At 33.7% G+C, this 24,589-nt stretch overlaps 1 protein-coding gene across 2 annotated transcripts in view; it reads right to left on the bottom strand.

Moving 5' to 3' along the window:
• Positions 1-24,589, bottom strand: part of DDX46 (DEAD-box helicase 46) — a 55,989-nt gene that overhangs the window by 20,212 nt on the left and 11,188 nt on the right. For both annotated transcript variants that reach the window (XM_010971635.3, XM_010971634.3), the window contains exons 6-16: positions 22,936-23,087; positions 22,052-22,165; positions 20,940-21,105; positions 20,130-20,250; positions 19,388-19,563; positions 18,333-18,454; positions 16,902-16,980; positions 15,042-15,124; positions 9,936-10,100; positions 9,271-9,433; positions 118-311 (exon numbers count right to left, since the gene is read on the bottom strand). In XM_010971635.3, the coding sequence (XP_010969937.1) occupies positions 118-311; positions 9,271-9,433; positions 9,936-10,100; positions 15,042-15,124; positions 16,902-16,980; positions 18,333-18,454; positions 19,388-19,563; positions 20,130-20,250; positions 20,940-21,105; positions 22,052-22,165; positions 22,936-23,087 (1,535 nt within the window). The remainder of the gene's footprint in view (positions 1-117; positions 312-9,270; positions 9,434-9,935; positions 10,101-15,041; positions 15,125-16,901; positions 16,981-18,332; positions 18,455-19,387; positions 19,564-20,129; positions 20,251-20,939; positions 21,106-22,051; positions 22,166-22,935; positions 23,088-24,589) is intronic.

Below are 24,589 nucleotides of genomic sequence, written 5' to 3'. Positions count from 1 at the left end.
TCCCATACTCTAATGATTTTCAAAATATCCCTATTACTCCTATTATCCTTTAAAATCCTGAAGAAACATCTATATTTTAATATAAAAGAAATCAACTTTAAAAATAATTCTTTTTACTTTGTTGCCTGCTCTTCCAGTCCGTCCTGCTCTGTGCACATAATCCTCATAATGGTTGGGGCAGCTGTAATTTACTACAAGAATAAGATGTTTCACATCTAGACCTCGGGCAGCAACAGACGTAGCCACAAGAAGTTTGCAGGTCCCATTCTTAAAGTCATTTATGATGCTATCTCTGTCATATTGATCAATACCTGCAAGTAAATTAAAGAGTTATAAAACCACAGGTTCAAATTAAATTTTCCATTTCCTCTGACACTTAGAGAAATAAGTTAAACACAGGTAAAAAACAAATCCAACTTATGCTGACCACATGTCCAACAACTACAATATATAAAATATACGACTAAGGAAATTTACTGGCAAGATGCAAAGTTACTACTATTTAGGATTCCAAATCTGCCCTTGTTTTGCCCCCTTTCCTGTATATAAGGCTTGTAACTGCAGAAGCCCCATCTCAGAATCACTAACCTACATCCATTGTAGGGGCAAAGGTAGAAAAGGTAGGTACATTCAGCCTATATTGACAGGATTCAGATCTTTTTCCTTCTACAGGTTATGTAGAGCCTTGCTACTCAGTTTTGTTCAAGGACTAGGAATAGCTTCACATGAGAGCTTGTTAGAAATGCAGAATCACAGATCCTACTCCAAACTACTGAATCACATTCTACACTGTAACAAGAGTCTTAGGTGATTACATATGCACATTAAAGTTTGTAGTACATTGGACTGTAAAAAGTATCCAACTGGACCACTCTTAAATATGTTATCCAAAGAGCCTCAGAATCAGTGACAAAGTAGAGCATAAAATACCAAAATGTTCTATTACAAAATGCCCAGGCCACAAATACATTTTCTGATGGGGTATCCAGGAATCTCTAGTAATTACAGAAGGGGATGAGATAAATTCTCAAACCCTGAAATTCATTTTTGCAGCAAGTGATAGTCTAACACTTCATATAAAATCTGAATTTAACATATACAGAATATCAGCATCTAAATATCAATATCAATTCATATTATTACCTAAAATTTTAAATAAACTCTTCAAACATTGACTTAAAAAAGTATTTGGATCTTACATCAAAGAAACTAGGATCCAAAACTCTACACAAAAATCTCTTTAGAAAAATTAATGAAAACAATAATTTACAATAAGTATATAATTTTAAAACACCAAAACTTTTACTTTAGACTGAGGTATCCTGACTACCAACTCAACTACACATATTGCATTCCTCAGAACTGTATACAATAAGCTAACTGAAGTACACAGGATGCCTGCCAAGCAACCATTAATCCGCTTCCTTCTCAACATAACACCAATTTTGTTACCCACCCAACACCTCAAACCAGAGATGAGCCTAATTCTCAGTCTCAGGAGGTGAATCATGATTAGTGTAAACCAGCCCTTGTCAAACTTTGTTAGTTTGCACTCTTAAAATTAGTAAGGACCCGATCCAGAGGCCTTTAGTTTATACAGGTCATCTCTATCAGTATTTAATGTATTAGAAACTAGAACTTAGGAAAAATTAAAATACTAACTAACTCAGAAACACAACAATAAAGCAATTACATGCTCAAATAAAAAACATATTTTTGTGAAAAGTAACTTTTCCAAAACAATAAAAATAATTAAGATGCTTTATGTTTTTATAAATCTCTTACATGGCTTAATAGAAGATAGGTGGTCTCATACTTTCTGCATTCAATCTGCTGCAATATAACACAACGTGCAGGCTCTAGAAAACTACACTACCTATACACTAATAAGAGAATGAAAGTGAAAAAGGAGAAAAACTGGGTGGGGTTACTGGAAATACTTTTGACCTCATGAACACCCTGAATCACCTCAGAGACCTCAGGTATCCCAGGACAATACTTTAAGAACCATTATTCATTCCCCTTGACTATGAATGATTTAGGCATAAGCATGTGAAGCAATTCTGATCAAAGAGATTGAAAAAAAGTACAGATAGGGGATTATAGGAAAATTTTTCCTTACTTACACAAAAACCACATGTTTTGATCAATGTAGGAGAAACATCTTACTGGAACAACCCTCCTGCAGATAACAACTATGAATTCTGGACAAAATATAAAGAACAACTACCTGAAGGCACCAGAGAATAACTAAAAGCAAACAGAAACTGGAAGGGTATTGACACCTGGAAGAATGCAATGGCACTGGTTCAGTTTAATAGGATTTTATTTATTTATTTTAAACTTTCTATTTGGGGGCAGGCCCTAAGCAGTCCAGGTAGGGGAGTCAAGACATGAATAGAAACAGTCTTCGAGACAAGAAGAAACAGAAGAAAGAGTTCAGGATAAATTTGGGACCAGAAAAGAAGATACAACTTTCAAAAAGAACAACAGAGCAGGCATGCTCAATTGTATATAAAAACACTGTCCAAATACCTGATCCCAAAACTATATATGCATGGGGCAGAATCCAAAAGCCCAGCTCTGGCTAGAAGAAATTAATAGAGGTTTCAGATGTTGCCCATTGCAGCCAAGTTAATGCCTTATTAGGGGAAAAAAAACAAAAAAACAAAAAAACAAAAAACCTCTCAAGAAAAACATAAGAGAATTTAGACTCCACAAGATGTCATTCACAAGGGCCAGTATACAAACCAATGTTACTAGACATACAAAGAAACAAAAAATGTAAAACAAAAGCAAAAGAAAACATAATCAATAGAAACTGACTTGAGTTGAGCAAGCTGTTATAATCAATAGCCAAAAATTTTAAAGCAACTATAGTAACTGTGATCAAGGAAAAAAAAATTTAACTGCATGTCTAGGAAATACAATTAAGAGAATCAAGAAAATATAAAAGAAAGTTAATTGGAAATTCCAGAACTAAAAAAGTATAATAACCAAGTTAAAAAATTCACTGAATGGGCTTATTAACAGCAGGTAAGAGATGCTCAAAAGCCAGAGTCAACTTGAAGACAGAGTCAAAGAAATTAGCCAATCTTAATTACAGAGAGAAAAAAGACTAAAAACAAAGACTGAACAAAGCATCAGTAATATGTGGGACAGTATCAAAAGGTTGAACAAATACATAATCAGAGTTCCCAAAAAAGACGAGAAAACAGGGCAGGGGGGAAAAAAAACACAAGAAATAATAGTCAAGAATTTCCCCAATTAGATGCATGACATAAATTTACAGATTCTAGAAGCACAGTGAACCCAAGTAGAATGAATAAAAAGAAAATCATGCCTAGATACACTTACCATATGACCTAGCAACCTTGTTTCTGGTTACCTACCTGAGAGAAATTAGATGTTCACACAAAAATGTGTACTTGTGTATTTAATAGCAGCTCTATTCATAATTGTCTAAATTGGAAACAAGTCAAATGTCCTTCAACAGATGAAGAGATACACAATGGTACAGCCATACAAAAACTACTACTAGACTATCGAAACAAATGAATAATGCAACAACCTGAAAGGATCTCAAAGCCATCATGCTGAATTGAAAACAAAACAAAACAAAACAACTGCAAAAAGTTGCATAATATACAGAGTACATCAGTGGCTGCAAGAAGGGTTATGGACAGAGGAGAGATTTACAATTACTTTGTATAAGGACAGGAAAAGGTCTTTTGAGTGGTAAGGAAACTATTCTGTAACTTGATTATGGTTTATCTTGTGGGATGGTTAAAGCAGCCAAAAACCTGGAAACAGCCCGTGTCCAACAGAAATGACTAAACAAAGAATAGTATATTTATACAATGGAATATTACTCAGCAATAAAAGGGAAGAACTGATACATGCAACAATATGGACGAATCTCAAAAATACATGCTAAGTGAAAGATACCTGACACAAAACAGTTCATAATGTAAGATGCCATTTATTTGAAATTTTAAAACAGGTAAAATTAACATACGTTGGGGGAAAAACGTAAAAATCAGTTGTCTCTGGGACAGGGAATAACTGAGGGAATTTTCTGAGGTTATATCGTAACAGAGGTTTGGGTTCCACAGCTTAAAGGCATTTGTCAAAACTCATCAAATGGTACTTAAAATCTGTACATTTCATTTTTTATTTAAAAACTTTTAAAAATAACATGCATATTGAAGTGAAACGCACTGATGCTGCAACTTTGAAACATCAAAAAACGAAAAAAGATTGATGAGTAGATAAAACAAGCAGATAACTAAAGATGTGATAGATAAATACAACAAAATGTTAACTGTAGAATCTAGTATTAGATATTCAAGGGTGTTCACTACACAATTTGTCAAATTTTCTGTTTGAAAATTTTGGTAATAAAAATAAGGGGAAAAAAGACACAAAGACATGGAAAACAGTCTGCTTCCTCTGGAAGCTGTCAGATCTGGAAGTAAAGATTGAAACTACAGAAGCCTTTTTGCTGTTGGAACGAAAGCTAGCTTAGTAACAAAGTATGTTCAGGACAGCAGCATACAAACTACAATAGGTGACAATGAGCCACTGAATGCAGCAATCCTGGAATCATTTCGCCATAGGAGTTCATGTTTTGTTAAATAGTAAATATTTCTTATGATTTAAGGCATCTGAGTTGGTATTTTGTGTTACTTGCAGAAAAAAAAAAGAAAAAAGTAACTGATGTCATGTTAAAGGCCTCGACGAAGCATTTTGCTATATTAAAAAAAGTCTGTTTTCATATTTCCTGATTACCTGGAAGTAGAAACCATTATGATGCCTTCCTAATTTCAGCAATAATTACCATATTAAAAGCAAGGGAGTCTTTAAGAAATTTTAAAATTATGTTATTAGCACAAAACTGAAGAAATGGATGACTGTCAAAATAGAAATTGTAGCCATGTTTTAATGATAGTATTTTCAGATTTCTCCTTTCATTTTTTAACCTACTTTAAAGGAATAGAAGTATGTGATAAGTCAAAAATAGAGTATTAAGAACAACAGGTGCTCCATGTATTTTGTTCATAAACCACAATTACCTGGCCTTTGTGCTCTAACAAAAAGTCAAGCAACCGTGAACTGCTCTGATTGCTGAACTAAGAAAATTGTCTCAGGCTAAGACCAGGAGTAGGCAGAACACATCATCCCCTCCTTCAACCTCTTGCCTCCCCTTCTCCCCTAACTAAAGCTGAAGACCTGAGGAACTACAGGTGGCTCTGAAGAAGTGGCAGCACTCAGAATGCCTCAGAGCTTCCTTCTCACTATTCAGAATAGTTAACAGGAATAAATAGATATCAACCCATTAAGTGATAGGTTCTGCAAATTAGCCTGACTGCCCCTTTATGGAGATCAATCTTAGAAGAGCAGAAATACTATAATCTCCATTTTACAAATGAACAGATCAGTACTTTTTGTCATTTGGTCACAGTACAGATTCAGTAGCATGTTGCAGTTGCAGTAACTCTGGAAAGGAAGAATGAGCTAAATGTTTTGCAATTTGTATTGTTTTTTCTTCCAAAGGGGCAAAAAATTGTATGCATTTCATTCATACTAACATCCACACTTCTCACTACTAATGCCATCACACTATGTGTTAGGCATAAAACGCACATGAATGACATGTGCATATTAGGAATTTCATGGTAATACCTTTAAAAAAATTCTTTAAAAGTCCTAAATAATTCCTACGTTTATATACATATATAGCAAATAGGCCTTTACTTACTCAAACATTAAGAAAACTTAATGACAAGATGCATAAAAAAATCTCTCTGGTTTTCCTTCAGAAATTCAGAACATTCTGTTCTATTACAAAGTGACCTGATAAAAATGTTTAAGCTAATGAATGTATTTTTACACGTGCAATGAATGAAGCATTTACTTTGAGACTCAAGATCTACAGAGACAGATCTGGTTTTAATTTTTTAAATTTTAGTTTAAAAAACATAGAAAAACAAATATAGGGCAGAGAAGAAATCATAAAAAGGGAGTGCTAAACCCCATGTTTCAAATGTGGAGAATAAGAATGGCATTCAAAACATTTTCAGGATGACACTAATATGGCATAAATAAAACATCTACAAAAGTCAGCATAGACTATTTACCCTAGTGATTAAAAGTAAATGTGAACCTTTGATGAAAAAGAATATGAAAACAAATATATGTATATATATGCATGACTGGGACATTGTGCTATACACCAGAAATTGACACATTATAATTTACTGTACTTCAATTAAAAAAAAAAGTAAATGTGGACATTTTGGAAAAGGCAAAAATATGAAGAAAATAAAAAGTCAGTGATTAAGTGGCAGAGGAAAGGAGGTGGGAATAGGCAAAGCCCAGGTGATTCTTAGCATGCTGAAGATACTCTGATACTATACTGATGAAGACATGTCATTATATATTTGTCCAAACCCACAAAATTCATAACAGCAAAAGTAAACCCTACTGTAAACTATGAACTATGGATGACAATGATGTGTCCTGATAAAAATGTCTAAGCTAATGAATGTAGGTTCACGAATGTAACACTGCGGTGTGGGATGCTGATGGTGGGGGAGGCCGTGCATGTGTAGAAAAAAGAAGTACATGGAACTCTAACTTCTGCTCAATTTTGCTATGAACCTAAAACTGCTCTAAAATACAAAGTTTATTTTTAAAGAAAAGTAAATGCAAACAGATCAAAATTAAAAATGAAATGACTCAGGCATGCTTAGCAGTACGAGGTCTTGGGTCCAATCCCTAGTATCTTCATTAAAAAATAAATAAATACTTATTAACAAATAAAATGACTCTCGCATAAGACAGTCATATAGACCAATGGAATCGAACAGAAAGTCTGGAAATAAACCCTCACGTAAATGGTCATTTGATTCTGAGAAGGGTTCCAACACAATTCAACAAGGAAAGATAGTCCTTTCAATAAATGGTGCTGGGAAACCAAACCTCCACATTCAAAAGAATGAAGATGGACCAGTATCTTACACCATATACAAAAATTAACTCAAAATGAATCAAAGACCTAAACTTAAGAGCTAAAACTTTAAAACTCTTAGAAGAAAGCATAGGGGAAACTTTTTATAACTTTGGATTTGGCAATGATTTCTTCAATATGACACCAAAAGAACAGGCAACAAACAAAAGAAAAAAATAAATACATTGGACTTCAAAATTAAAACATCAAAGGGCACTATCCAAAGAGTGAAAAGACATCCCACAGAGTGGGGGAAATACGCAAATCACATATCTCATAAAGGATTGTTATTCAGAATACATAAAGAAATCCTACAGTTTAGCAAGAAAAAAACAAAACAAGCCAATAAAAAAATTGGCAAAGGCCTTGAATAGACATTTCTCCAAAGAAGATATACAAATGCCTAAGCAACACATAAAAAGATGCTCTACCTCATTAATCATTAGGGAAATGCAAATCAAAACCACACTAACATACCACTTCACATCTACCAGCATGGCTACTATTAAAAAAAAAAACTGTAAACAACAAATGCAAGTCAGGCTGTGGATAAACTGGAACCCTAATGCAGTGTTGGTGAGAATGCAAAATGGTGCAGCTGCTGTAAAAAAGTCTGGTGGTTCCTCAAAAAGTTAAACAACACTTACCATGTGACATAGCAGTTCCACACCCAGGTATATACTCAAGAGAAATGAAAGGAGGAACTCAAGTAGATACTTGTACATCAATGTTCAAAGCAGCATTATTCACAAAACCCAAAAAGTAAAAACAACTGTAGTGTTCATCAATACTTAGGTGAATGACTAAAGGAAATATGGTACATATATACAATGGAATATTACTTAGCCCTAAAAAAGAAGAAAATTCTAATACATGTTACAACAAGTATAAACCTTAAAGACGTTAAGTGAAATAAGTTAGGCACAAAAAGACAAATACTGTTTAAGTCTACTTATGTGAAATACCTAGAAAAGGCAAACTCATAGATACAAAAAGTAGAATACAGGTTACCATGGGCTGAGGCAAAGGAGGGTGTGAGAGGAAACTGAGTATTGCTTAACAGGTACTGAGTTTCTATTTGTGATGATTATCTGGAAAAAGATAATGGTGATGGTTACACAACATGGTGAGTGTACTTAATGCCATTGAATTATACATTTTAAAATGGTTAAAATGGAAAAATGTGCATTTTATTCATTAAAAAAAAGGAAAACATAATGAATCATATTAAAAGTTAACCAAAGACATATCCTCAAAGCCCTTTTAACTGCATCCCACATGAAGCCTGGTGTGGTAGATTGTATTTTCCAAAGACGGCAAAAGTATGTTCTATCCCACACGTCCTTTTGTATGTGGAATCACACTTTCCCATCAAGAGTTGGAGTCTATGCCTCCTTCCCCTTGAATCTGGGCCAGATCAGTGACTATTTTGACCTATAGAATATGGTGGAAATAAAAGTTCTTCTGCTTCCCAGTATTGTCCTTAAATGGCCTGGCAGCTTTTGGTTCTTGCCTTCTGTGCCAAGCAGCCTCAGAGAGAGGCTAACAAGGGGAACAGCCAGGATTCCCCGGCAACAGCCTGACTGAGCTCTTAGTCAAGAGCCAGTACCAACTTGCCAGCTGCATAAGTAAGGCAAATTGGAAATATATCCCTAGCCGCAACTGAGTCACCCCAGCAGACAGAGCATAAGAGACAGACTAAATCTGTGCTAATCTCTACAGAAACTGCAGATTCGCAAACAGAATAAATGACGGACGCCATTAAATTGGGGGGTAATTCGTCACAAAGCCATAATGTCAGAACACTTGGTTAATGAGTGTAATGTGAACTGTCTCTGTTTCACACATTTATTATTCTAGGTGCCACATATACACAACAGTGGTGATGTTACACAGGAATTAAAATGTTACTTTAAATTTTCAATTACAGCTCTAATGTGAATCATAAAAACCTCTAGGTAGCAAGGTATAATGGAAAGAATGCAACATGAGTCAGAAAATTTTAAGTTCAGTTCCTCCTTAGCTAATTAATGGCTATGAATCTGGTCAAACCAACATTCTATTGTCTTATTTTCTTTATTGCTAAGATGGAATAATAATAATGCTTTCTCCTACACAACTGTTGTGAATGAAAAACTGTGAGAAAGGATATAAAATTTAGTACTAACTTAGAGTACAAAGTAAATACACTATCATTCTGAACACAGCGCAGTGCTTGGCCAAGGTAAGTACTTAACAGATTCTTCATTAAACATTACCTCCGTGAAGAGACATGCAAGGATAAGAAGCTCTCATCAAATCTTTCAGAAGACCATCAGCATGTTCCTGCTTATCCACAAATATAATGACAGATCCTGATTCTTGATAATGGCCGAGAAGCTCAAGAAGCTTCAAGAATTTCTTTTCTTCTTCAATCACAATCTGGAAACACCAAATTGTACAAAATTAATGGAATAAAAATCTGAATACATTTCCTTAACAAAAATTCATTTCATTTGTGGCAAATAAATAAATGACAACATCTTGCTATATCTTTAGAAGGGGGTAGGAAATTGTTGATTATAACTGGTAAACCATTAAGACCAAAAAAATTTGTAACTTTCAGAGAGTAAGAGGCTTGCAGATGTGGACAAATGATTATCTGTTCTCTCTGCCTTTAACCTCACATTCTATTAACCAAATAATATAGGTATGCGACATTTCTATCTACCAGCCCATCACTTCTGGTGAAAGAAACTAGAAGAGCATGTAAACAGTTCCATGGAATAGCATATTCAAATATCTGGTAAAAATGCTAAAAGCTGCAGCTGATGTATACTATTTAATTTTAGAAATTATCGACCTACATCACAATGATCCCAAAAGGATGACACACTGCCTAAACATCCAGAGAACTGGCGATTTTCTAAGGATTTGTACCCACCACTTGTTGCTCCACATCCGAGCAAACCACACTTCTCCCTCCAACCTGCACTTCAATGGGTTTACTCAAGATTCTGCGAGCCAAGGCCTCCATAGCTCTGGGAAAAGTTGCTGAAAACATAACTGTCTGTCGATCAGGACGAACATTATCAACAATGCGCATAACCTGAGAAAACAGTACAAAAAATATGGTAAGTGTAGTCTCCAGAAATCATAGGATGGTAAAACCAAGTAGAAGGAACTTTATAGAGATCACCTACTCTGCGACTTTTACACTTGTTAGCTCAGAATATTACGACTGACTTCACATCATCATTTGCTCATCTCATAGGTTCCCCCTCTCAAGAAATGGCAACTCTAGCCATCCACAGGTTTATACCAAAAATCTAGGCGCCATCCACAGCTACTCTCTCTCACTCATCTGACACCCAATCCATCAACAAATTATGCAGTCTTGATTTTCACATGATACCTACGGTGCAACTGTTCTTCATCAGAATTACTGTTTTCCTTCACTAATTTAACACACTTTTATTGAGCAACCATATGTGCCAGGCATTGTTCTAAGTGTTTGGAATATGCAATAAATATAGACAAAAACTTGTTTCATACAGTTTATATTCTGAGGAGGGTGGACAGATAAACAAACTGTGACAAATGGTGATAAGAACTACAGAAAAAAACAGAACAATGAAGGTGGACATATTGCTGAGGGGATGGAATACAGGCAGCAATTAACTGACTCAGTGTCTACAGAGCCCTGGAGCAATCAGAGAGTTCTAGGATCCTTGTGGTGACTGGTATAAGCAAGAAAAAAAGAGATATAATAAATAAAATTATTGATGATGGCATCAAGATAGACAGTGGTGAGTGGCTGGAAATTGGGAGCGTTGAAGGTCTTGCCAGGAATATACAGAATTCTATGACCACATTTTCACTCCAGTCAAGGAGGACGTGATACTGTGAAAAGGGTCATCCTACCCAAGGCATGTGGAAATCCTGGGCTCCTGGTCCAAACCTCAGCCATCTCTTACCTGGATTATTTCAGCTATGTTCTAACAGGTCTCCCTGCCTTTACTCCTGCCCAATATGAGATCTGTTCTGCACCCAGCATTCAAAACGATGGGTTTAAAACATATGCCGGTACTTTCAGTTAAAGACTGTTAGTTGACCACATATATTTACTTCTCTTCCCTTGAAAAACCCTTTATAAAATGTAACAACACAGGGATTGTTTTAAAAAACTGCACAAACCAACAAAGACAAAGAAAATAAGACGAGATGACAGCAGCAACGTTTTGATTAAGTACTACCTGACTTAGCAGAGCCAAGAAAGCTAAATCCTAAAATGGGAACAAACTAGACCTTCAAGAAGTAGCTTCTCTCACATCTATCCTGCCCCTGTTCTTCGGGAGAGTTACCTCTTTGCCACCTGATCTTCACATAAATTTCAGTCTTCTCTGTTTTCCAGTAAAGTTTCATAATTTTTTCCAGATATATCTCACAGATCTTTGTCGAGCTTATTGTTTCATGCTTTTATAATTTATATGATTTTTAAAGTACATTTTTTAACTTACAAGGAAAAGAAACGTAAATGATTTCTGTTTACTTCTTTTGTATCCAGAAAGTTTACTATTTTCTCATTAACTCTAATCATTTATTGCATATTATTTTGAGTTTTCTACAAAAATAGTCATATCACTTGCAGATAACACTTGTTTCTTCCTTTCTAAACATTATACCCTTTTCTTGCTTACTGTGCTAGGACCTCCAGTAAAACGCTGAATGAGTGTTAACTATTTTGTTTCTTATGTTAATAGCTTCAAAGCTTCACCAGTGAGTATAAGGTCTGCTGTAGGATTATTTTGGTAGTATCCATTATTAAAGAGGTTCCCAACTAGTCTTAATGTGCTAAAATTGTAAACCACTAGTGAAATTCTCTCAAATGCCTTTTCTACATTATTTGAGATAATGGTAATAGGATGGATTATATAACTTGATTTTTCTAATGTTAAACCAGCTTTGCATCCAAAGGATACTAACTTCAATATGATTATCTTTTTTAAGCATTGCTATAACTGGTTCATATATATACACACACACACACATACACACATATATTTAGAGTTTCTGCATCATTATACATAAAATTGTAATACAACTTGTTTGATTTTGATATCAATATTATATTGGCCTATAAAATGGAACAGCCACTATGAAAAAGTTTGACAGTTTCTAAGGAAGTGAAATATAAACTACCATACAATGAGCAATTCAACTCCTAGGTAATCTACCCAAGAGAAATGAAGACATACATCCATACAAAGACCTGTATGCAAATGTTCACATTAGCATTATTCCTAACAGCCCAAAAGTGGAAATAATCCAAATGTTCATCAGCTGGTTAATGGGGAAACAAAATACGACATATATTTATATGATGGAATACTAATTACTCGGCAATAAAAAGAATGAAGTAATGACAAATGGTCAAACATATGTCCTAAGTGAAATCAGTATAAGCTAGATGTATATTCCATTTACACATTGTATTATTCCATTATATAAAACATCAAGAAAAGGCAAATTTTTTTAGGGCAGAAAACAGATTAGTGGCTACCTCAGGCTGAGGTGAAAATAGGAAATGAATGCAAACAGGCACAAGACATTTTTCTGGTGAAAGACGTGATCTAAAATTGAATTGCAGTGATGACTGCACAAATCTGTATGTGTACTAAAAACCATTTTATTACACACTTAAACAAGGTGAATTTTATGGTATATAATTATACCTTAACAGCTATTTTAAAAGTTAAATATAAATTATATAAATTGATGAGTATTCCTTCTTTTTTATACTTTGAAATAAAGTGTGGCTAGAAACATAATTATTAATTCCTTGAATAGTTCTACTAGTGGTAGAACTCACTAGTTAAAAATAGTCAGAAATTGGTGCTTTCCTTGTGGGAAAATTAAAAGGTGACTTATTTAATAAATGTAAGACTATTTCAGTGTTCTTGAGTCTGTTTAACCAAAAGCTTTCAAATGTACTGGCATACACAGAAAGAAAAAAGCAAGGAGGGAGGAGGAGACTATGCAAGGAGATGAAAGTTTCAAAAAACTATCAGCAATACCCAGAGAAAATTGAGAAATTTCTGTACCTATGAAACAAAGACAGGATGCTATTTAAAATTAAAATTCAGAGAAAAGAAAAGAGCTTTTAGAAATTAAAACTTTAAGCTTTTAGAAAAGAAAACAGAATTCAAAAATTAAATAGGCTGAAAGCTTAGAGTTTAGGAAATCTCTAGTAAGGTAAAATGACAAAGAGGTGGAAAATACTTAGGAAAAATTAGGAAAAGTAAGGGAAGAAAAATTAGGAAAAGTAAGGGATGAGTCTAAGAGGTCCAATACCCAAATAAGAGTTCCAGAAAACAAGAAGGAAATCATCAAAAATTCAAGAAAATTTCTCAGAAGTGAAGGATTTGAGTTTCTAGACTGAAAGAACCAACCAAGTAGTCAGGACATTTGTTGGAAAAAACAAACCTAAATGACAGGACACCACTGAAATTACAGAACATTAAGGATAAAGATTCAACAAGTTTCAAGACAAAAAAAAAAACAAATTAAAGACAAAAGGTTAATAACTGAATAACTATTGGATTTCTCAAGAAAACCAATGGAAACTAAAAGAAATTCTGAAGGAAAATTATTCTCACCTCAAGTCTAGCTAAATGTCAAATAAATATGAGGACAGACTAAGGATTTTCATACATGCAAAGATTCAAAAAATGTACTTCTGAGTTCTTTCTACTGAAAAAGCGGTCCCAAACAAAAGAATACATCAAGAAAAAGTCATGAAATCAATTTCCAGGGAAAGATGGAAGATTGAACACATGTGTCTATTTTTACACTCTCCAAAAAAGACAAAATATAATAGAAAGGAGATTTTTTTTTTTAATTCACAGGATAGGATTTAAAACAAAAGCAACTAATTGGGATAGGGTTTTATTTGGGGGAGTGCAATCAAAATGTTCTGGTATTGAATAGTGGTGACAGTTGTAAAGTCCCATGAATATGATAAAAATCGATGAACTGATTGGGAAAGACATTAAAGGGCACCTAGATCCATCTTCCACTTATTTCTTCAATTCCCTCTGATCTCCGCAAATGGACACTGCCTCTACTCAAGCACATGGATGAAAAGCATATTTAATATCTCTCTCCTACCAAGTAACCTGTTTAATCTCCTAATAATGCTTATCCAGTCTTTCTCACATTATGCTCGTATCAAGCTCGCTACAGCATCCCCACTGGGTGCCAGTTCTACTCCTTGGGACCCAAAGGATAAATTCAATGGTTCTTTTATGTGACAGCCTTTGTTCAAAGAGTTAAAGGATGATATCAAACCCCCTACTTCAAACTAAATACCCCTCATTCCTTTAACTGTTTCTCACTTGGTTCAAGGGTTACCACAGTCCTGTTGATTCTGTTTTATGCTCCTCTATATCTCATTTAGAATTCTGTCCCTAAATCTACACACAATATATACACTATTATTTTTTGGAGAACACATGAATGGATTGAAAACACTGAACACGACTTTCACCTTATCCCTTTCCAATACCCCATTTCTAATACTGCAGTCTGTGATCAAAAAAAAAGTTTCTTTGGCCTCCATAGCACACTGACAACTCACACTGCTATTGCTAAGAAAAACTACTACCTTTTAACATGTGCTTCTAACTTTAAGTTTGTACTGTTGAAACTTTGTATTTGAGTAAATAGCGTATATGAAGAATATAAAAATTTAAAGCTAGACAAATGCTTTGAGCTTTAGTTTTTACATGGGGAGAATGTAAACAAGCTGTGCTATCTAGATGGTGAGGTAGTTAAAACCACGCATTAAAGCAATTTATTTAGAAGTACAGTGAAAACTATAAAAAAAAATGAAAGCTTAAATTTCTATAGCACTCCACTTCTAATTTTCCACTGTACTACCATACAACAAAGATGTGTGTGAATTTGAGAAACCATGCAAACATTTCATTCTTATGGCAGTTACAAGGTTTATTTTATAGTTCAAAACACTAAGAAATTTAATGAGTACCTGTGGTTCAAAACCCATGTCAAACATTCTGTCTGCTTCATCTAAAACAACATACGTCACTCTTCGAAGATTTGTAACCCGACCTAACATGAAGAAAAAAAATAAAGACAAAAAGAAAACTAAAAATCAGTCACAACTCATTTTATGACTACCAAAAACTTTAAAAAACTGTAAAGGGAACTAAAATGCCTGACTTAACCAGAGGGGTAAGTTAGGTATCTTTAAACAGTGAAAAGAAATTTTGATTTATAATATCTTAATCTAATGGCAAATACTTTCTGACAATGGGTACATGAGGCCCTTTATTTTGTCAAACTCGTCTCTTGCATACCATCGTAGGGCCTGAAGAACCTGTAAAATTCAGAAAACAGCCCTCTCCAAAACACATCATAAAACTAAGACTGAGATGGAGCATCGAGCCACATCAGCCATTATCTGACAGCATCACCTAGGAAAAAACATATTAGAGATTACAGCGTATGTGTGGAAAGCAAGTTCCAGTGCTAACTATTTCAGATGCAGAAAACCTTTCTTTACATTATTTTATGTAGTACATACCTACTTATATATAGTTAGAAGCTTCTAATGGGCATGTCAAAACAGTAAAAACAGAAGCTACTCAGTATCATTAGGTAACTAACATATTACACAAAAATTTTAAATACCAAAGGTATTACATATATACATTTTTCTATACAAAGGTACAAATCCAATTTTACTAAGTGTTCCCACTGGTTTAAATAAATGCAACTGGCTTCTTAGCCAAGAAAAACTAAATACATACACAGGAAACCTTTTCTAAAGGATTAATATAAGCGTTTCTATCAATTGTTGATTCAATCACCTGGCAAAAACATGTATGAAATAGTTATTAAATATAAACCAAAAGGATAAGTAAGGGAAAAAGGTAAAATTAATCAAGATGAATATCAGGAAGAGACTTAATGGAGCATTGAGAAAAAACAAGGGATTATTTTATCAGCATTCAACCCAAAACTTTTCATATGCTGTACAAGCACAATGATTTATCAATTTCAATGTCACTTTACCAACTTCATGTAGAATTAGAATTAAATGTACACAGAAATCCAAGCAGAATGCTATTAGAAACATGCATTACTCATAGTTTTTAATATTCTATTATATATATAAAATGAATACTGCAATGGAAACCTTTGAAAGCATTTTCTTCAAGAAACTGAAATGAGCCAAAATAAATGCTTCCCAATGTTTAAGTATTTCACATAAACATTTGCAGCCCCAATTAGTTTTGCAAGATTGGGAACAGCATTAAATTACCTACCTTTGATGGTTTAAGTCTCGGAAGCCCAGTTCTATAAATCTTGAAGGGACTTTCTCCACAGAAGTTAAACAATGTCAACAGTTTAGTAACAGTTTTGATAGGGAATAATTTAACAAAGCACAGTATCTGAGCTAAAAACATGCAATATTTACAAAAGATAAAATTTCTTAAAGCTGCAATATCTTAATTTATTCAGTACTGCAAGAAAATACTAGTCCCTGTGGAGAAGCCTAAATTGTACAACTGAAAAAAAAAAAAAAAAAAAAAAAGATAGCCCCCACCCTTTCAAAAGCAAAGCTAGGCCAAAATTGGATGCAGACTTCACTTCAAGGGCTAAAAGAATCAAATGAAGTACTGAGAAGAAATTTTAAATTAAATTGCAAAAATACTATGAACTCTTGCAACAATAAGCTTATTACAACACAAATTTTAAGATATTACAGCTTTAAGAAGAAATGTAGAAACCCTTTGGTGGTTTCTTGTATCTGCTTTGATTTAACAAAAATGTATAGAATTCAAAAAGGAGAAAAGAGAACTAAAAAACATCCCTGACTTACCACTGTTAGCTGCTAACATGTCAATCATTCGACCAGGTGTGCAAACAATAATTTCAGCACCTCTTTTCAGCTCAGCAATCTAATAAAAAAAGATGAAATTTTATAGCTCATTTATCACTAATGCTTAAGCACAGATTATTGAAAACACTGTACAAGGTCCTGTACAGCTCCATAAGGTAGGACAGCAAGGTCTGATTAGAAGACATCAAAGTTCCCTGCCTAATTCTTCAAAAGACTGGAGCACTAATAAAGAAACAGTTAGTAGCAAATGACCACATGGTGCTGTAACTTTGAAACAAATGAAAACCAGAGATTTTTATCAATTTTAATGTGACAAGATCCCTTAAAACCAAGAAAGGAACATGAAAAAGCAGTAAATAAACCAATTATATACATCAGTGTTTTTCAAATTGAAAGTTGTTTCCATTGGTGAATCATGAAATCAGTTAAGTCAAAACCTGCATTTTTAAAATGAAATAGACTGGAAAATACCAGGCTATGTTAGACATCATAAAACTTTGCTTGACTTCTATAGAAATAGAATGTGCATACGTGTATTAGCTTATATTTTAAATGTATTTCTTACTATAGGCTGTGGCCAAAAAAGTTGACAAAGGTAAACTTAGAAAACCAAGTTCAAATGCTTAAAATACCACTGGGATAACAACAGCAAATATTCCCAAAATGTGTCTAGAATCTGACAAGACAACTCCTCAGAAAGGATTTTGTGGTTAAATAAGTTCAGAAAATGTCACTTAATTTATGCCACTTTTCTAGCATCACAATAAACATTAGGCTCATTAAAGACTAAAAAGTTCAGCAGGAAAGAAATCTATTTTAACTTTATATAATCCAACATTTCAAACACTTTTTTGACCATAGAACTCAGTTTTTTTTCCCTTTTTCTAGTTCGAGAAAATATCTGATAACTATCACTCTTTAAAAGACACTTGGAGAAATGCCTTAGGAGAGTAAATGAACGTATGCTTAAATAATTCTTGCCAAAATCATTTACGAATGCAGATGAAACTTTGATATTAATGTATTCATTCATCAACACATTTTAAAGATGTCACTTAGAGAAAATAAATGCTGATCTAGGAATCAGAAACCTAGGTTCTAGGACAAACAAAGTCCTACTAAGCCAAAGACTTTGGTCAACTTAACCTTTCTGAACATCTGTAAAATGGAAAAAATATATGCATCCTTGAGCAGGGAAAGAATAACAGGAAGGCTAAGATATGAAAATGACTCAAAAATTCTAAAATAAAATGTTAATACAACTCATTCTTACTACTATTTTCACACTTCATTTTTGAAGATTTTAGAAGCAATTACTATAAAAAAAAAACCTCAAAACAAAAATCATTTTTACATTATTAAATCACTCGAGAAAAAGACTGGAAAAACTGCATGTTCCTTTATAACTACCTGTTCACTGATTCCTGTTCCTCCATAAACACAGACCACTCTAAGTCCCAAGGTCTTTGAAAACTTCTTACATTCTTTCGTAATCTGTAAAGCCAGTTCTCGAGTTGGAGTCATGATGACAGCTGAAAAGATAAATATGTCAAAAGCCTAACTATCAAAATTCTTAAGACTATGCTTTAAAGTGTTAAATTTAAACTCTGCAGTCAAGTTCAGATCTCTTAGTCTAATTTTTGTTTTAATTCATTTTACGCACCTCTGAAAACTCTATTTCAAAAGTTTTATAACAGCGGAGATTGTGGTGAAGGATAATTTTAAACAGACTTAAAGAACAAGTTATATAGGAATATAACTGAGAGTTAAATGCCTTACTTAACCATCAGGAAAATACCTGGTTGAAAAGAATGCAAACCATTCTCAATTGCAAATCACAGAGCAAAGATAATCAGGTGACTCACTGTGCTGCAGAGCCATGCCGTGGCTTCCGGAAACAACCTTGGTCTGAAGGGTACAGACAAAGGAGAAATATACTGTGCCCTCTGTTGCCAAGAGAGGAGCTGAACAACTTTCCAAAACCCTACTCAAGCTTGGAGAAGAGATCTCTGCCAAATGAATCAAGAAAACTGAATCTGAAGACCTAATCCTGAATGAAATGCTGGCATCATAGCCTTTTAAGGCCAAAAAAAAGAAAAAGGAAAAATACATTTCCCTACAATCTTCTATGTTGAGTTTATAGATCCACCGATACGGGCTAAGAACAAACCTCAACATAAATAAACATATGCACGAGGAGTCTACCTGCTGAGTCAGAGTTTAAAAACTGAGCTGTGCCAGGAGAGGCTGTTTTTGTACTTCTGAGATGTCACTCCAGAGCTCTGAAGATTCTCACTCCACCTGCTGGTAAGGGGAAATCAGCCCCAAAGTGCCAGATTTATAAAGGAACTGCACATCATGACATCTTTATTGTTCTAATTAACATTATAAAGCATCAGGTCTTTCTGACTAACTGACAACAAAGCTGTTATCTGAAAAAAAAAGCATAAAGAAGGGAATTATACCTATTGGCCCCTCTCCTTCTTCTAATGATCTCTGATCCATGATGTGTCTAAACATGGGCAACAGAAAGGCAATGGTCTTTCCACTTCCTGTCTTGGCAATACCGATCAAATCTCGTCCAGACATGATAGCAGGAATCGCCTGCGTTTGGATTGGCGTGGGCTTTTCATAACCATGCCTTAAAAAGCAAACCAAAAGAAAGTAAGACTTGTTATCTCTGGGACTCTCAAAGTGTTTAACTTTTCCAAAATGTATATCCATACATTGAAATATTATTTGGCAAAAAGGAATGAAGTACTAAGACACTCTACATCACGGATGATGTAGAAATATTTGAAAATATTTTGTTAAGTGAAAGAAGCCAGTCACAAGACTATGTTAGTATGATCTCATTTATATGAAATGTCCAGAACAGACAAATCTATAAATACAGTAGATTACTGGTTGCCTAGTGTGAAGAAGGGAGAAGAATGACTACTAATGGATAGAGGTCTCTTTATGGGATGATGAAAATGTTCTAAAATTTGATTACAGTGATGATGGCATAACCCCATAAAATATACTAAAAATCATCAAATTGTAAACTTTAAAGGGTAAACTTTATGGTATGTAAATTGTATCTCAGTAAAGCTGTTAAAGTAAAAATAATTTTTTCCATTAGAGTAAAAATAAAAGCAAAGGAAGTATTTATGTAAAAGGGCTATTTTGAGTGGAAGACATTCAAAAATGTGGACAACCACTTACTTTTTGAGAGAATTTAAGATTTTCATGGAAATCCCACACTGGACCCAAGATTTAATTGGTTTGGGACAACCTTTTCCCTTGACAGTAATGCCTTCCATTTCCAACCGAAATACATTCACCTCTACAAAACAAAATTCAGATTAAAAACTCTTTAATATTATTCTACTAGTGCCTCTTAATTTCAATTAAGCATAGGAAAATTAAGAATCTTCAATTCTTTTTTAGTGCTCCCAAAGATAATTCCATAAAAAATCTACATGACAGAGCTCAGAGATACAGTTAAAGGGATTACTGTTGTAACCAACTAGGGACAAAAGATAGTACCCTGATTTCTACAATTTGGCTTTTATTTTGACTTCAACTGCAGCAGCAATAAAAGAACAATAATTGGGAAGTAACATAACCACTTGCTCTTCAAGCCAGAGTAGTCAAGATTATCCTTATTCTATTAATGTCACACAGACTCACATTAGTTCCTAACTCTCAAATCTCAGAAAAGGCTAACAATATTTTGCTAGCTTCAGTGAAAAGTTATAAATCTCAATAACGTGAGCCAAACAAATTTCTGCTCATTTTTTTAATGTTTCCAAAAGCAGACTAACTCCTCACTGCTCCAAATCCTTGCAGATGTCGTCTCACTCTCTAGAATGACTTCTCGCCCTCCAGTTCCTGCTCTCACTTCCCTGGGTAAACCAGGCAAATTCCTCCTATTTACGCACCAACTCAGACCTATGGACATTCCTCCCAGGCAACGTAAATGTATTCTCCTCTGTTCCTACAATAACCAATAAATACATTTAAAAATTTTACCTTCTTGAGACATTTTTGCTAGTTCTGGAACTTCAACATAAAAGTTTTTCCTAAATGGCTCATATTCAATTTTTCCATGATCTACTGGTTCCAGAAGCTTTCTCTGCTTTGTCTGATAGCCTGTAAGGGCTGTCTGAAGATCGACTTCTTCCTCCTCTGAAGAATACTATAAAAGTAAAAAAAAATTAAAAGTTAATTTCATTACTATTTTCTCCTTATGGGAAAAAAACAGTCCTGGCTTTTAAAATCCTCCCATCCTAAAATATATTCTGTGGCTTTGACTTTATTTTCTGAATTTTCCAAGTTAGTTTATTTTTTCTTTGCCTTTATAGAAAGTTACAATAACAATATGAAGCTAAAATTTAGAAAATAATTCTAACAAGGCTTTAATGAAGTTCTGCTATCATTCTCTCTATATAAAGTCTTTACAATGCATATTAAGGGGGAAAAAATTTAATTCATGCCGTTACTTCGTTTCTTCTTTCCTTATTGCATGTCTGGGATGAGCTGATGAGGGACAAGAGGGAATCAAAAAGTGGACACATTTGCAACGAGATAGACCTAAAGAATATCACACCAAGTGAACTAAGTCAGACAGAGAAAGACAAATATTATGATTATCATTTATATGTGGAATCTAAAAAATAATACAAATGAATTTATTTACAAAATGGAAAGAGACTTACAGGCATTGAAAACAAACTTATGGTTACCAAAGCAGAAGGGGGTAGGGAGGGATACGTAAGGAGTTTAGAATTAATAGATACCCACTACTATACATAAAACAAGGATCTACTGTATAGCACAGGGAACTATATTCAGTATCTTATAACCTATAATGGAAAAGAATCTGAAAAAAATATATATATATCACTGAATCATTTTGCTGTATACCTGAAATTAACACAATATTATAAATCAGAGCAAGTATACAGCAAGACGTCAAAGATGTTGGAATGTTCTACCAATTGGATAATTGACTATAATACTGTTCAGAATAGTGAGAATTCCTCCTAACAGTAAACTGTATACCTGTAAAGCACATCTCCATCAATGCTTTCTAATAAATACTTCTAGGATGGGTGAACAAAGTCAAAATCATGAAGAATTACCTCCATGGCATCCTGGTCATTCTCCATGAGCTCACCTTTCTTCTTATCTGAATCTACAACTGCCTTTTTAGTTGTCACAACAGTGACAACTTTTGTGACTGTTGGCCCAGACTTCTAAAATAAAAAGAGAATATAAAATATTTTGCAAAGTTGAAACACAAAATATATGCCAAATGAAATAAATTAACTGTCACAATTTATAATTCAAATTAATTTAATTATTAGTGACAACTTTATAAAAATACAATAAGCAGTTTGCTTTCTCTTACTAACTTGTTTAAATTTTAAAATGTAATAAATCACATTATATTTTGTAACACAATAATACATAGGTAATTTATTATATAGTATATAATTTTATATAATATTATACAACACAATTTATTTTAAAAATACTACTAAACAGTACTTTTTACTCATTCGACAAGTCAAATACTATTCTGGGAGCATAGGGTGAATCAATAAACAAAACAGTTTTTAGAAGAAAGAAGGAACAAACAAACATGACTTAAAAATTATATTATATAATTTGTTAAAAGGTAGTAAATGCTATTAAGAAAAAGAAAAATAAACTAGGGTAAAAAGGATCAGGAGTATAAAAGATAGGAGTGCTGGAGAAGTCTGGAGAGGACCTAATGAGAAGGCAACAAGGAAGGAAAGATACTGAACAAAGATGATGGTAATGAGAGTGACTTCCAAAAGAACACCTTAGTAGTATCTCTGCTACTTAGAAAAAGTAGTGACACTGCTGAGATGGGGAAGGAAACGAAAACACTAACTTTATAAACTCATGCAAGTCAGTAGTAGGTCAATACAATAACGAATTCAAGTTATCCAATTAGGAATATAACTCTTTAAAAATAAAATAGGAGAAAATTCCATACCTTTTCATTTCCCCCACCACCTTTCACACTTCTCATATTAAACTTTTTTACTTCCTCTTTCACTTCTTCCATGTAAGCATCTAATGGATCTAACTCCTCACCCTCCATTTCATTTCCTTCCTTTTCAGCTTCTGCAGGATCATCTTCATCATCTAAAATATCAGGATACACTTCCTTTGAATACATGTTTCAAGAGGAAATACTTCATAATCAGACCACACATCACCATTAAAACCTTTACTCTTACTACACAAACATCCATCTTTCCAATTAACCCAAGAACATTGCAGTTCAAATACTCGCACTTGCAAGGATTTGAATCAAGCATGTATTAGTTCTGAATAATACTACTAATAAAAGAAATATATTATAAATCATTAAATTGAAAACAGGCAGAAAGATTAATTATGCCTAAGAAATGGGTCTCTGATATTAAATTTTACAACTACACTGAGCAGTAGTAGAAGGAGAACTAAAAACTTTGTGGAAAAGACATGTTCAATAAAGGATATGTTTAATTTCTTTTCTTTCAGTCATCTTTCTTTAAATCACAGAAACAAAAAATCATAGTACATTCTTAATTCAAGACAATCTAATGTTTTTAATATAACTAAAACATCACTACCACTTAGATTTAAAACAAAACACCCTGGGGGGTGGGAAGGGATAAACTGGGAATTTGAGATTTGCAGATACTGACTGGTATATATAAAATAGATAAACAAATTTATACTGTATAGCACAAGGAAACATATTTAATATCTTGTAGTAGCTCACAGTGAAAAAGAATATGAAAATGAATATATTTATATTTATGTATGGCTGAAGAATTGTGCTGTACACCAGAAATTGACACAACATTGTAAACTGACTATATGGCAATTTAAAAAATAATATAATAAATAAGTAAATAAATAAATAAATAAAACAAAACACCGTGTAGAACTTTCACAGAAAATGAAAAATTCACAGGAATTTTCACAGCAAATGTAGCAAAATTCCCTTTTCCTATAAAATCTTACTCTTCCACTTACAAGTCAAAATCTTACAAGTCAAAAATCAGATATGGAGGGGAAATGTTTTTCTTCTAAGTTATAAAAAATCAGTGGGATGTGAAAACATGCCCTTAATTTACCCTCATTACTAACATTCAGAATAAAGAATTTAAAGAGCTATAGAAAAGAGTCCATAAGATCCCAACTCCCCACTCTAAAGCAAAAACAGTGACCCTTACTGAACTCTACAATATAAATTTTAATACCAACATTGAAAGGGGCATTTAAAAATCTCAGTATGAATCTAGCAATTCCACTTCTAGGTATTATATCCAAAAGAACTGAAAACTGGGACTCAAACCAATACTTGCACACTGATACTCACAGCAGCATTACTCACAATAGCCAAAAGATGGAAACAAATTATATATGAAACAACAGATGAATAGGTAAACAAAAAGCAGTCTACACATACGATGTAATATTTTTCAGCCTTAAAAATGGAGGCAATTCTGATACATGCTACAACATGGATGAACCTTGAAGACACTGTGCTAAGTGAAATAAGCCAGACACTAAAAGGCAAACATTGTACGATTCCACTTAAATGAGGTAATCAAAATAGGTAAATCCAAAGAATCAGAAAGTAGGCTGGGGGT

The sequence above is a fragment of the Camelus bactrianus genome, chromosome 3 (genome assembly GCF_048773025.1).
Source record: "Camelus bactrianus isolate YW-2024 breed Bactrian camel chromosome 3, ASM4877302v1, whole genome shotgun sequence".
Classification (NCBI taxonomy): domain Eukaryota; kingdom Metazoa; phylum Chordata; class Mammalia; order Artiodactyla; family Camelidae; genus Camelus; species Camelus bactrianus.
This window is presented reverse-complemented; position numbering and strand designations above follow the sequence as displayed.